At 44.4% G+C, this 15436-nt stretch overlaps 1 protein-coding gene across 3 annotated transcripts; it reads left to right on the plus strand.

The window, feature by feature from the left end:
- Window positions 1-893: 893 nt before the first annotated feature.
- tab1 (TGF-beta activated kinase 1/MAP3K7 binding protein 1) lies at window positions 894-15384 on the plus strand. Of its 3 annotated transcripts, none has more exons than XM_035637278.2 (12): window positions 894-1003; window positions 1101-1189; window positions 2677-2807; window positions 3006-3159; window positions 3284-3379; window positions 4135-4273; window positions 6807-6923; window positions 8509-8620; window positions 9646-9790; window positions 10791-11004; window positions 11504-11657; window positions 14253-15384. In XM_035637278.2, exons 2-12 carry the CDS (start codon window positions 1157-1159, stop codon window positions 14476-14478), a joined length of 1521 nt encoding a protein of 506 aa, XP_035493171.2. In that variant the 5' UTR covers window positions 894-1003; window positions 1101-1156; the 3' UTR covers window positions 14479-15384. The 3 variants fall into 3 exon arrangements, with proteins under 3 accessions (XP_035493171.2, XP_035493172.2, XP_035493173.2); XM_035637279.2 differs by having other exon boundaries at window positions 899-1003; window positions 14256-15384; XM_035637280.2 differs by having other exon boundaries at window positions 902-1003; window positions 4165-4273.
- The last annotated feature ends 52 nt before the right edge of the window (window positions 15385-15436 follow it).

Below are 15436 nucleotides of genomic sequence, written 5' to 3' on the forward strand. Positions count from 1 at the left end.
CTTCAAACATACACAGAAACAATAACAAAACTATTACAAATGTAGGCCTAGATCTTTGGCATCTACTGTGCCAAATCAAACAAGAGAATCTTGTCTGTTTCAAAAGCCAAAAATATATGAGCAGGTTTTAGTTTCTATATCTTTGTTATTCACAGTCAACGCTTCCACCTGTAAGAACGGATTGTTTGCACAAGAAACAGTCCTATTGTTCCTCTCACACAAACCAAACAACAGGAATACTAAAGGCAAGAAGTCATGCAAGTGTTTTCAGTCTAAGTGATACTGAGCAGCTGCTGTCTGGCCACACACACATATATATATATAGTATACAGTATATATATATACAGTATATATATAGTATACAGTATATATATATATATATATAGACACACACACACACACACACAATCAAAATAGACGGAACGGTGATGTGTTGAACTGATAACTTTGATTCTGGCGATGTTATGAACTTTAAAAACAGAACTTTAACTAGATTTATTTATCTGCACCGTCCATATATTACACTTGATTTCACAGAAATAATTTTGTCAAGATATGACTTTCAAATACTTTTATTATTATCATCATTGCACCAGAAATGCAAATTCTAATACATACAACTGCACAAGCTACAAAGTTATGACTATGATGAAGCACTAAATCTTGTAGTTTATAGTAAAAACCATACGGTGGCAGTATTGTCAAGGACATAGTATACATTTTTTATTTAATTTAAGTCAGTCGGCGTTTTAAAGTAGTTAAAGTGAATTCAAATTATAAATCAAATTTTTGTTTTTAAAAAACAATTGTACAGAAACTTGTAGAATTTCACAATAAATTAAAAATGTACGAGCTCAACAAAAATGTACGGATGCTGCCTTCATGCACAGTCGGAAATTTGGCTGCGCACGTTAAATGATTGGACAAGCTAACGCCACACGACTTCCGGATAGAATGCGCTAAGAAGGGGGCAAGAAATATGCATCGGTACTTGATATAAAACGTAAGTAAATTATTATAGATTAAAGAAATGTATTTATAATTCGTGAGTTGTGTTTGTTAGTATTCACTTAGCTCTGGGTGGGGTTTTTTTGTCACAGAGCGGGAACGAATATGTACTTTGCGGCGATTCCGTGAACGCAACCCCCCGTCCAACATGGCGGCCCAGCGCAGGAGTTTGATACAGAGCGTGAGTGAAAAGTCAAACTATTCATCACTTTCACTTCCCTGCGGTGTCTCGGTTCGACTGTTGCCGACTGACAGCTCTGGACTCGTTCATCCTCGTCCTCCCCGGTGGTCGTCGTCTCTCTTTTCATTGTCGTTCAGTCGGTGTTGCTTCGTGTCGCCCAGGGATAATGCTACTGCTAGCTACTTCAGTTGAGCCTGGTTTGCTAACAGTTAGCTAGCTACCTCAACAACTGTTACCTCGAGATAGAGTGTGTGTGTGTGTGTGTGTGTGTGTGTGTGTGTGTGTGTGTGTGTGTGTGTGTGTGTGTGTGTGAGTGAGTGTGAGAGAGAGAGAGAGAGAGAGAGAGAAAGACTGTCTGTCTGTCTGTCTGTCTGTGTGTGTGTGTGTGTGTGTGTGTGTGTGTGTGTGAGAGAGAGAGAGTGAGACTGTCTGTCTGTGTCTGTGTCTGTCTGTCTGTGTGTGTGTGTGTGTGTGTGTGAGAGAGAGAGTGAGACTGTCTCTCTCTCTCTCTCTCTGTGTGTGTGTGTGTGTGTGTGTGTGTGTGTGTGTGTGTGTGTGTGAGAGAGAGTGAGACTGTATCTCTCTCTCTCTCTCTCTGTGTGTGTGTGTGTGTGTGTGTGTGTGTGTGTGTGTGTGTGTGTGTGTGTGTGTGTGTGTGTGTGAGAGAGAGTGAGTGAGACTGTCTGTCTCTGTCTGTGTCTGTGTCTGTGTCTGTCCTGTCTGTCTGTCTGTCTGTCTGTCTGTCTGTCTGTCTGTCTGTCTGTCTGTGTGTGTGTGTGATCAGTACCCACTTTGCATTGACCGACACATCTTTTCACACACACCTTTCAGTATGAGTTAGCCGAGTTGGCTAACTAGCCACTTTGTAAACAAACACCGTAATCGAATTATTACTGTCTCCAACTTTATGTTCCAATCGTTAGATCTGGGAAGAGGTGGTCGGGTTCATTTTTGGCTTTAAAGATTCCTCTGAAAATTTGCAATTTGTGCTTTTTTATAATAGTTCATGTTGCATGTAAAGGTTGTACATTTTGGGGTTTATGATTTGGGGTTCCACTGACACCATGTCGGTCTCAACTGTAGGCATGAAGACAGTAATACAGTGAAATCAGAAATGGCTTCCTTTATGTTCTATATTTTAGATTGACTCTCATTGAATACATGCCACTGCTTGTTGTTATTATCTTAAAGCGCATTCATTTGCTCAGGGACACTTGTGCTTTCGGCTGCTGTCTCCTGTACTATTACAGTTCAGAATTTGTAGTTCAGTAAATTTCCGTAGGTACTGGAACTAATAGTTTCACTGTCTTGGCTGAAATTCCCCTTAACAATGTGGTGTAACTCCAAGCATATGTCAACAGATATTGTTTTTTACTTGTACCAGTTGACCTGCAACAGAAAAGCCGTATATGCATGTACATGTATGGATGACGTTTTCCTTCCCCCTTTTCCCCCCATTTCCTTTTTTTTTGGTTGCCCCATGACAGCATCAGAGCTGGACAGATGACCTGCCACTGTGCCAGATGTGCGGGGTCGGCACGGCCCCCAACTGTGTGTACAGTCCTGATGGCAAAGGAACCCAGAGCCACCCCAATGAGGACGGACACCTCCGGTTCAGGTGAGCCGTCAATAAGAACAAAGAATGAACAAAACAAAAAAAATCAAAACCAGTTCCGAACCTGGAGTTATGACTGCTGAGGACGAAACAGCGGTGATTTATGCTCAAAATCAATAAGTCTTACTGTCTTTCCTCCTCTGAAGTGAAACAGAAGCCTCATGTTTGTTGTGTTGTTGTTGTTTTTTCTCCACCAATCAGAGGTGAGGATGGCTGTTTCCTGTACGGGGTCTTTAACGGCTACGATGGCGGCAGAGTGGCCAATTTCGCCTCCCAGTGTCTGACCGCCGAGCTGCTGCTGGGACAGCTCAAATCCAGTCACACGGACGCCGACGTCCGCAGGATCCTCACTCAGGTCTGTGTGTGTGTGTTTTCATGTCACATGCTGATGATGACACGTTCTCACCAAACATTTCTTCAATATCTGTACCAGGCATTGATGGAGAGTGTGTGATCCGTGTATGTTATCGTTGTTTCAGGCCTTTGACGTGGTGGAGAAAAGCTACTTTGAGACCATAGACGACGCTCTGGCCGAGAAGGCTCACCTGTCCAACTACGTCCTGCCGCACAACGAGGTATTCATGCACACGTGTTCTCTGTAAAGCATGCTGACAGATGATAAGTTGAAAATTAAGACGACAACAACTTCTCTGTCATAAGTGGTGAGCTGATGCTCAGCCATTGGAGACTGAGCTTGTTCTGTTCTGATTGGTTTCATTAATTAAAAAAAAAAAAAAAAAGGTCTCTCAGTTTTTCCTTCTCTGGATCGAGCTCTTCCTGCTCTTCTTCTACCCCTTCCATCTTTTTCTCCTCCTCAATGTTCTAAAATGCATCAATGTGTGGGAAACACTGGTTTCATTTAGGACGTCTACTCATAATATTCCTTTCTCTGTTCTCACACTTTTCCTTATTTTCTTACCTGTTTCTTTCACGCTCTCTACCCCCGTGTTCTCACTCATCTCTTATCCTTCTTCTTCTCACCTGCTGCCTGTTTTCCCTTCTCTCCTCCTCCACCACTCCTCCCTTTTCTCCTGATTTCACTTGCCTTCTCGTCTCATGTCTCCCGCTCAATGCTCTTTCATTTCACATCTCTTTAATCCTTCCCCTCATTTCCCTTTTTTCTCCCTCAATCTGCCCACACCTGCTGATTATGCTTTCCTCATTTTCTTTCTTCCGTGTTTCTTCTTCTTTCCCTCCTCCTCCTCCTCCTCCCACCTCACTACATTTTCTTTACCTACCTTACTCATCGCTCCCCCCCGGTCTGTCTCCCTCCCTCCCTCCCTCCCTACCTCTCCGTCCTCTTGTCTTTCTCGTTACCCCGGCTGCTCAGAATGTGTCATTCCACCAGCTCTCTCCCCAGAGTCAGAAGGTGCAGGAGCGTCTGAAGGATCTGGAGCAGGAGGTGTCGGGAGGAGCCACGGCGGCGGTGGCGCTGATCCTCAACAACAAGCTGTACATCGCCAATGTTGGTACGGAAACACCCTTTCACATAATTATAATCCCGTCATAATTCTGTTATACTACCACATAAAGCACCTTGATACATCCTCTGATTACCATTGATTGACAGCCTGGTCGGTACCAAAATAAGAGTCACGTCAGTATCTGCTTTACGCCAGTAGATGGCGGTCTTCAGATAGATTTGGATGTGCACAGTTGGTTTGTTCTCAGTCTGAACCCACTTACAGTACTGGGAGTAAAAGTTCACACAAGGCTGAGTGATAAGTAAACTTGAATTTCAGATGTAGGGATTTGTTTTCAGTATGTCTCACCATAGACGATGAAACGCCCCGCCGGCAAACACATGTTTTTCGTACTTTGCAGAAAGTTTATTTCCATAGAGACCCAGGAAACGGTTCCCACAGGTTCTGTTTCTCTGTGGCCCCGCGCACAGATGTTGTAATCGTATTGACGCTGTCTCGATTATGAAAACATACCTGCAGCGTTGGTTCATTGTGTTGTTTTAATCCCCCCCAGTGACATATCTGGCTCCTGCAAACAACAGCTGCAGGGGCAATAACATGATGGGGTCATTCTGGGGGCATCCGTCATTAATATTTCACTACAGCAACCCTGCATGCCGCACTAGATTCTTAACTGTGAGGAAATTCAAATGATACTGTGCGAGTCAGACATTCTTTCTTTGAATCATCTAGTGAAACTACAAAGTACCAGACTTCTTGTTTCGTGTGTGTGTGTGTGTGTGTGTGTGTGTGTGTGTGTGTGTGTGTGTGTGTGTGTGTGTGTGTGTGTGTGTGTGTGTGTGTGTGTGTGTGTGTGTGTGTGTGTGTGTGTGTGTGTGTGTGTGTGTGTGTGTGTGTGTGTGTGTGTGTTTTTTAGTTTTTAATCTTGACTCTAATTTTTTTTTCTCTCACTGGTTCAGAGTATTTCTTTAATCCCCTAAATATAAGGTTTACTCCTCTCCTTTCGCCCACCGAAGAAACACGTTCCCTGGGATTTCATTTCCCTCAGTCCTGGAGGACCTGGCACGGAGCGGAAATATGGGGCTGGGGGGTAATTAGTTGTGGGTAGAAAAGGGAGGACCGTTCTTCCCACTGGCCCGTCGTCGTTGCCGTCGGGGTCGAGAGTTCAAAGTTGACAGAACATGAATTCCTCGGAGGTTTAAACGCGAGCGTAAGAAGTGCGCTCTAAAGAGCACTCCCAGCTGTGTGTTGATGTGAAATATATTTGACAGTTAAGGTCGTACGACCCATAATTTGATATGCTGGGAGTAGGTGTGTGTGTGTGTGTGTGTGTGTGTGTGTGTGTGTGTGTGTGTGTGTGTGTGTGTGTGTGTGTGTGTGTGTGTGTGTGTGTGTGTGTGTGTGTGTGTGTGTGTGTGTGTGTGTGTGTGTGTGTGTGTGTGTGTGTGTGTGTGTGTGTGTGTGTGTGTGTGTGTGTGTGTGTGTGTGTGTGAGGGGGGCGGGGGTTGGTTTGCCAAGGATATATGAACATGGAAAAAGCGCGGTTACCGAAACGTTAGCTTATCAACCAATACAATGTCATGTCAGCACTGAGGTATACAGAAGAGCATTATGGTAATTTTAACAGCAGACGTGGACTTGTTTAACACATGTTTAAATGATAACGAAAATAGCGGCTTAACCTTTAGGTGTATCTATAGAAGAGCCCAAAAATTACCTTTTTCACAGGCAATTTAAAAAAAACAAACCCTGCTACGTTTTAAGTGTCCAGGTGTCTTTCTAGAATTTCCCAGTTTGGGATCAATAAAGTCTACCTACGTACCTACCTACCTACGTACTTACATACCTCCCTCCCTACCGACCTACCTCCCTATGTACGTACTTACCTACCTACCTCCTTACCGACCTACCTACCTACCGATCTACCTCCCTGCTGACCTACCTACCTCCTTACCGACCAACATACCTCCCTACCGACCTACCTACCTATCTCCCTACCTACCTACCGATCTACCTCCCTGCTGACCTACATACCGACCTGCCTGCTTCCCTACCGACCTACCTACCTACCTCCCTACCGACCTACCTACCGACTTACCTACCGACTTACCTACCTCCCTACCGACCTACCTACCCCCCTACCGATCCATCTACCTACTGACCTACCTACCTCGCTACCGACCTACAGACCTACCTATCTACCTACGTACTGACCTACCGACTTACCTATCTACCGACCTACCTACCTACCTACCTACCTACACAATCATGCAGACTTTTTCAGGGTTCATGTGTGAAAACAGCTCAGGACAAGTTAAATTATCTACGACACAGATATATATTGGCTGTAGTATTGGATTATGTCAGAATGTAACTGTTTGCTCACCATACAGTACGTTTATTCCAGTATTTCCTTTCTCTGCTTGTTGCAACTATTGATATCGTTTTTGTCCATAACCAGCTTTGCCTTGTGTAATTGACTCGCCTTAAAAAAAAAAAAGTATGTAATCTAATTTCACCAGGCCCCTCTCTGTTTTTTTGTGAAAACTCATATGGTTCTTGTCGTCCATTGTTCCAGGTACCAACCGGGTTCTGCTGTGCAAGTCCAGCAGCGACGGGCAGAACCAGGTTCTCCAGATCGGCAGGCCACACAGCACCGACAACGAGGACGAGCTGCAGAGACTGACTGCTCTGGGTGAGACTCCGATAGATGGTTACATACCATCACTGTCACTGTCAACTTGTTCAGTTGAAATTTATTCCACATAACATTTTAGGGAATTATTCTTATTTTTATTTTTTGTTGATTCAGTTTCCTTTTCTGCTTTATTAAGCATTTGTTAGGTTTTATCTTTTCCTAGTTTTAGTCGTAGTGCAGTTTGGGAGATAAGTTCTGCATTTTGATATTTTTTTGCCAACCAGGCTATGTCAGGGATATTTTTAAATAATCAGGTAGACGTTCACAATCCCAAGTATTTTTTTTAGCAGTGCTGCTCCCTTTTCCTCTTGTATTTTTGGGGAAAGGGGCAGTTGGAAATTTACAAGACATGAATTAATCCCAGGAAAGACAAGGTTTTTTTAAAATTTTAAATTAAAATAAAATGTCCATTTTGTTTTTGAATATTCTGTCAGTTAGTTCAGATTTTCTCAATTAACTTATACGTCTTGTTTTTGATTAATTATCGACTATTAAATTAATCCCCAACAATTTTGATAATTGATTAATAGGTTCAAGTAGTTTTTATGGGAATAATGTCAAAATTCTCTGATTTCAGCTTCTTAAATGTGAATATTTTATGGTTTCTTTGCTCCTCTATGACAGTGAACTGAATATATTTTGGTGTGTGGACAAAACAAAACATCCCGGGGTTTAGGAAACATGATTGCCATTTTTCACCATTTTATGACATTTTATGGACCAAACTAATCGAGAAATCGAGAAAATAATCGACAGATGAATCGATTTTGAAAAGAATCTTTAGTTGCAGCCCTAATTCGTTTTTCTTTTCTCTTATTCAGTTTTTAAATAACCGATGCTCTGACCGATGAATGGACAGAAAAGTATCATAGTTGTACTGCTATAGAAAAAACAATCTGATTATTGCAGTAGATTCAGTTCATCCAGGCACAAACTCACATCACGTCACCCGGGATTGTGTGCAGGATATTCAGGGCGAGAGAGGCGTTGGAGCCATTAGTGCCGACTCGCTGGCACACAGAGACACACTTGGTCATTTATCCGCGGTGGACGCAACCAAGCTAATTGTCCGGTAATGAAGACGGTCGTGTTATGTAACGGAAAAATACATACATTGTGATAACAAGCTTTGCAGAAGATGCATTATCTGCGGCCCGACACCTGCAAAAAAATATAATGGGGAATCGACTGCATTGATTCCCAGTGTTTTCCCGCTGCACCGTAAGATGAGGAGGCGGAAGCTGAGCTCTGTCCCTATTTATTCCCTCACTCCTTCTCCTCGTCTCCTCCGGCCGGCAGTCGCATAATTGCTCTGTTTTTCAGGCCCTCTCTCTCTTGAGTGATTTAGATGGAATGGCAGTCATTCCATTAACCCAGCTCAAGGTGACCTCTCCCCTCGTATTTCCATCCACCCCCCAAACACACACACACACACACACACACACACACACACACACACACACACATATATGCCTCCTGCTTCTCCTTATTGCTCTTGTCTTTGTCACTCTCTCACCTTCCTTAAAAACGCACCTCCTGGTCTGTCCCGTACTTTATGCTCCTCCCGCTCTCTCCTCGCCAGGCGTGGACGCGGCTCGGGTGAGGCAGGCGGGGCAGATAGCCGGACAGAGTAGCACCAGGAGACTCGGAGACTACAGGGTCAAATTCAACTACAGCGACATCGACACGCTCAGGTGAAGCCGCGACGCACAAACCACAGATACACTGTTCTGTGAATGACACCTGCTTTCTTCTTCTGTTGTTTGCTTCTCTAAGTTCTGTCTTCTTCTTCAGTTATGTGGCGGTTTTGTCTATTCATGAAACATAAAAAAGAAATCGCAAGAATTGAGACTTGTGTCGTTTTCACACCTGAGAGTTTAGACCAAGGTCAGAATCAAGGTTCATGTTTTTTTTTTTTTACATCGCATATATTTGATATGCAGCCTCCTGACTTCAGGCGCAGAACTCAACACTCTTTCGAGGCGAAGGCAGCAAGCAATCCTGCGAAAACAGCAATTAAATATCTTGTCTCCTCCTCCCCCCATGTTGAACCAGGGCTATTTTTTTTCTTCTCTTTTGTCTTCTACTATTGTTAAAAGCTTTCTCAACTTCCTGCAGTTGGTTGGAATGTCTGAACTTACCGCCAAAAATGTTTCCACAATCTGCAAACGAACCAAACCATTGTTCAATTTGATCCGGACCGAGACTGCCATTTCTTGTCGACTAATGCAATTATACCTCGGAGCTCGGAAGTCGGGGGGTTATCATTTCTGTTGAAATTGTGTAATCCGGGGGTCCCCACTCCCTCACACGTCTCATTTCCTCGGCTCACATATGTGATGAGTCAATCCCGCGCACATTTCCCTCCTCGGTGCGGTCAAAGAGAGTGCAGGAAACTCAACGTGCTCAAAGCATAAGCGATTGTTTGGATCCATGAGATTAGCTGGATTTATTGTTTTTTTTGCATCAGGTGCACTTACAGTATGTTTCTCTTGTTCCATCCTGCCTCCTCAACCTCTCTTCCACATTTGACCAAAGTCTCTTCTTCCTTGTATCTACATTTTCTAAACTCACTCTCTCTCCACTTCTTCCGGTCGCGCCCTGTTTGTTTTCTTCTCTCGCTCACTTTTGATGTTCGTATCTCCATTCATATATATACACACACACACATATATATATATATATATACTTTCTCTCTCCTGTCTTCCTGTGTCATCAGTGCTGCCAAGGCAAAACCAATCATCGCAGAGCCAGAGATTCATGGCAGCCAGTCTCTGGACAGCGTGACGGGCTTCCTGCTGCTCATGTCGGAGGGTCTGATCAATGCCCTTGAGTCCGCCCATGGCCCTGAGCAGGCCAATCAGGTAAGTGCATACAGCCTGAGAGTTTATTCTGTCTGTGTTCATTTCCTCTTTTCTTTATTTTCCCTTCTTGTTTTGTTCCCTCTGTCCTTCCTTCCTTTCTCCTCTTACCCAAACATCCTGTTTCATTGACATCATCTTTCTGTTACTTTTCCTTGCCCTCTTCTCATTGTCCCAATTTTCTTGTCAACTTAGGGCGCATTCGAGGTGTAAAATTTGCTCAAAAAGTTTCCTAAAAGTGACCCGGAAGTATTTGATCGGCAGCCATGATAAGAGTTGTTTGGATTCTCTAAATGTTTAGGAAAGGAGCTTCAATGTTTCCTTTCCAATCTCCTTTAGCATAGGGTACACTGGAGCTTCCTATGCATAAGGAAAGGAGAAAAAGACGCCCCACAATTCATTGCGGCACCGATATTAAACGTGACGCGCCATGAACACATGTAAACGATTTAATCCAAAGTCGAAGAAAAAGAGTATGAATATGACCCAGAAGAGACGGACGTCATCATGTCAGTTACTGTAACATATGAATCATAACATCTGATGTCAGACGTTGGTAAAACACTGAAACATGTTGATGGAAACGCAAGTTTTTTGTAGTTCTTCTTAGGAAATTTGTAGTTTCACCACGACAGACGCATCAATAACATCCGCCGTCGCATAATATATGTAGTATAGTGAAAGTCGAGTCGGATTCTCTGAGCAGTGTTGTCTGCTTTCTTAAGTCCTATGAATCCTCCTTTACACCTTTCCTTGACCTCATGACGTTTTCCACTGAGGACAAGGAATAGTAGTTAGGAGAAGACGATAGGAAGGACGATCCCAATCCACCCTAAGTCTGAGTTTTCATCGTTGTTTTCTTTTCCCTTCTGTTTTTCCCGCTCTCCTCCTCTCCTCTCATCTAGTTTTCCAATTATTCTTTTCGTCCTCTTCTTCATCCTTCTTCCTCTAACCCTTCACATCAGTATATCTCTCTCTCTCTCTGCTTGCTTGTCTCCGGTAGGAAATTGTTGCCATGGTAGCGGCGGAGTTGGCCCTGCAGAACAGTCTGGAGGCAGTGGCGCAGTCGGTGGTGGAGCGCGTCATGCGGGTGCACCACGACGTGTACGTGTCCGGCCGTCAGAGGGCGACCCACTGTTCTCGGCACGAGGACATGACCCTGCTCATACGCACGCTCAACTACCCGCTGGCCGACGGCGCACTCACGCCCACTCAGGGTAGGACCGGGTCACACGTCGCGAAAGACTGACCTCCATACTGACTCCACGACGCCGGTGTTCCTCATTTAAAACTTTGAGAACGTAGAGGCAATGTGAAGAATGTTTATTAAAATTCATACAGTATGTTAGAGGAAATCATAAAATGTTAGATCAGTGTTCTCTAACCTTTTTCGTCTTGTAGCCCTTTAAAAAACTATCTACATAAAATGTTGCTAACACCTCAAATATCACACGAAGCCAAAATAAAAAGGGCAAGGCAGACAAATACAGGAAACCAATCGCTGTCGAATAAATGTAGGCAAAGAAACCGGAAACTTCCTGTGCAGCAGAGGCAGCGCATCCACGAGAGGACGGCAGGTTTGTCAGCCGACAGTTAGCGTTAGCATTAGCAGTTCGGGAAAGTTCACTCGATCCTACACACTGGTCTCACTTTTGTTTTTGTTTTTCTTGATAAAAATATATATTGTTTTGTTCCCCCCTGTCGTTCCTTGTTCAGGTGGCCGAATCTACCCCGTGTCTGTGCCCTACTCCAACAGCCAGAGCACCAGTAAAACCAGTGTCACCCTCTCGCTGGTCATGCCGTCTCAGAACACCCTAACCAACGGGACCAACACTGCCTCCACCTTGGAGGAAGGCACCCCCACGCCAGGGTAAGTTCGGTTCGTCTCGTCGCCCCTTGCTCTCTCCGGGGTAGGCCTGTCACGAAAACTACTTTTTGTCACACGATTATTCGATATATATTTATATATATATATATATACATATACTGGATCATGTGAGCTTGCAGTAAAGGCCTTTTGCTTGACGCGTGTGCAAGTCCTACATGTGTGTGGCTGCAGGTTATCCGAAGATAGGCCACAGACAAAACAAGCAATGTGAACACATAGTGGCTTTAGAAAATACAAAGAAATCCCCAATTTTTTGACATTTTATAGACCAAACGAGTAAAATATTAATCATACAACGAGAACAGATGAGAGGACAGAAGCATTGAGACTTGCTGGAATGTTGTTGACATTCATTTTTATGCCAACAAACGCAAATCCAAAAAAATGTATTGAGTTCATATTCATGCAACGTACGATAAGTCTGTAACGTAATTATTGTGACAGGCCTAGCTCCGGGTACGCTTGTTTTTTTTCCCACCTCCCTTTCCTTTACGTTTGGCTTGGAGCTTGATTCTTTTGCTTTTTTGTCTCATAACTGTTGTTGCTCTTGATTCATAAAACTTAATTTTTGCTCCGTCGTCCTCCGCCTCCTTCTCTCCACATCTTTTGGATGAGCTTGTTTTGTTCTTTAAATACCACGTCCCAACTCCCGTTGTGTTTACTCTGACTCGACGCCTCCCTCCCTCCCTACTCTGATGTTTATATGTTTGATTGTTCAACACAACCGTCTTGTCCCTCCCATATATTTGTTTGATGTTTCACTCCACTGCTGAGCTCAATGACGTGCGTGTGTGGTTTACATCACTTCCCAAATTGCTCTGACGCGACTTCAGTGTGTGAGGTCTGGATTCCTCTATTGGTTGATCTAGTGCAGTTGGATGAATATTTATTTTCCCCAAATACAGTGTATATCGCATATAGTTGTGTAAGCATGTAGACATATTTACAGCATAAATACTCCGGGCGTCATATTTTCTGTGTTCAAATTACACGGGAACTCTTTCGTAAATGGGAAATGCCTGTGCTGCCAGCTGCCTGCTCCATAACCCACCTGCGTCGCTGTGTAGCTACTATCAGAGCTGAACTTGGTCACACACCCGATCCGATCAGACGGACACATATTTGCTCGCAGGGTTGTTTTGGTGGTGAGTTATTTAAGGCCCCTGTGTGTAGCAGGTCAGTGTGTTTAAAGGCATATCAGGTTAATCACGAAGACAACTCATTTCCTGCGAGGTAAACATTAACCTGAAAGGTGTGTTGGCTAGTAATTGATTAGCTAAAATGCACAAATAAAAATAGAATCTGATCATCAACAAAAAAATGTTGCCAGACGACCTCGTGGGCAGGACACAGTGTTAAATCTTAAAGTCCCCTCCACTCAAAAAATGTGTTTTTCTTTTGTTTCTGTCCTCTAAAATGTCTGACATTGACTACAGGGACTTGTATCAGAGCAAATGTTGACACTATAGAGGTGTTTTCGAATTCCTCTCCTGGAGGAGGAGATTTCTGTCTCTCTCACTTCCCTTCAATTTGAAATTCAAATGAATCCTGTTCAAGCTAGATTTGGTACGCCACAAATACAGGAAACCAATCGCTGTCGAATAAATGTATGCAAAGAAACCGGAAACTTCCTGTGCAGCAGAGGCAGCGCATCCACGAGGGGACGGCAGGTGTCAGCAGACAGTTAGCGTTAGCATTAGCTGTTGGCATGCACGAGAGGACGGCAGGTGTCAGCAGACAGTTAGCGTTAGCATTAGCATCCACGAGAGGACGGCAGGTGTGCCAGGAGACAGTTAGCGTTAGCATTAGCAATTAATCTGTCGATTATTTTCTCGATTAACCAATCAGTTGTTTGGTCCATAAAATGTCACAAATGGTGAAAAATTACGATCGTGTTTCCCTTAACCCTCAAGATGATTTTTTGTTCACACACCAAAGACATTTAGTTTACTGTCATAGAGGAGCACAGACAACAGAAAATATTCACACTTAAGAAGCTGAAATCAGAGAATTTTGACGTCGACCTGAAGGCCAAACATGGACGAGCATGTTCGATGCATGTGCAAACTTTTATTTGTCCTTATTTGCCCTTTGCTCAGTCGTCCACGGGGACATTGACTTTGACTGTCTCCTCCTCTCTGCTCCTGTCTGTCACTCACGTCTACACTTCTCTTCCTCGCCGCTCCCCGACTCGCCGACATCCGTCCCCGTGTCCTTCACTCTGTCCTCGCCCTCTCCCCGCCGCTCCTCCTCTAGCACGTCCCATCCGACCACCTGCCAAACCTCCGCCGTCGACATCCTGAAGCCCATAATTGAACTCCCCGTTTTCCCCCTCTCCCCTCTCCCCCCTCTCCCCGTCTCCACCTCCCTCTTCTCCTTTTCCACCACCCCACCTCCTCCCCGGCCCCTCCCGCTCTCCACCTCTCTCCTCTGCCTGCCGACCCATGACGTGGTGGACCCCTTCCCCTCCTCTAATGCCCCTAATGCTTCCTCGTCCTCTATTCCGACCCTCATACCGGCCTCGTCCTCCTCCACCCTCCCCCACCACCCACCTCTCTCCTCCTGCGCTCTCCCCAGCAGCCAGAGCCCAACGGCGACCCTCCAGTCCACCAACACCCAGACGCAGAGCTCCAGCTCCAGCTCGGGCGACGGGAGCCTGTTCCGCCAGAGGGGCAGCCAGGCGGCGCAGCCTGACGAGACGGGCCGAGTCCCGCCCTACGTGGACTTCACTCAGTTCTACAGGCTGTGGGGAGGCGACCACTGCGACAGCCAGAGCACCCAGGGAGGACTGGGACCCCAGTGAGGAGAATTGTGAAGGGACAGAGACTTTTAAGAGGTGGTTTGGCTATTAATGTAACATGACCTAAAGGTGCATGGAGGACGGACAGGGGGGCTTTCAAGGTCTTCTCCCTGAGAAAATGGTGTCACTACATGCCGCAAAAACGATCTTTGCTCTTGCGTAACCGACGCTGGTCACGAGCGATTGTGAATATATGTAATCAAGATTGTAGCCATTTTCTTTCAGATGTAAAACGTGTCGGAATCTCACAGACCTAAAAAGATTTGCAGAGCTGAGAGTAATTACATACTGTAAAGCCTTAAAATGGAATGAAATAATGCGTTTGAAAGTATTTTTATATATATATTTATATATCTATCTATATATATAGATAGATATATATCTATATATATCTATCTATATATATATGTAATGAAATATATCACCCAAATGATTCAACAGACTCGCTGGGCGTCTCGTCGTGTTAACACTCATTTCCCTGAAACACCTTCAGCCCGATGGCTCGAAACAAGACTCGTGCTGCGGCGACATCACCTGTGGTGAGAGAAGATGTATTTTTAATAATACAGACGTATTTAAATAATACATGCCCAGTCAGGTTGCATTCTACATGACACAGGTAGTTCTGCCCGTGGAGCAGCGACACAGCACCGTGACATTAATTTGTCAGAACAAGAGGCGCTCCTCTGTAGGGCTCCAGACACACGCGCACACACACACACACACACACAAGAATTGTTAAATCTGGAAGCAAATTAATAACAAAATGAAACGCAGCCTCTGGCTAAACCCTTTTTTTTTCTTCTTTTCTTTATGAAAATAAACAAACCAGCTCAGATATTCCATATCCAATATGCATAATTTCATGTACATACTTGAAAACATCAAAATTAAAGAGGCAAAAGACAACTTTTGTGCCCCTAGTGGGTCCAGGTGTTATCATTGTTTGGTCGTAAAGACG

This window comes from Scophthalmus maximus, chromosome 8, assembly GCF_022379125.1.
Source record: "Scophthalmus maximus strain ysfricsl-2021 chromosome 8, ASM2237912v1, whole genome shotgun sequence".
Lineage (NCBI taxonomy): Eukaryota > Metazoa > Chordata > Actinopteri > Pleuronectiformes > Scophthalmidae > Scophthalmus > Scophthalmus maximus.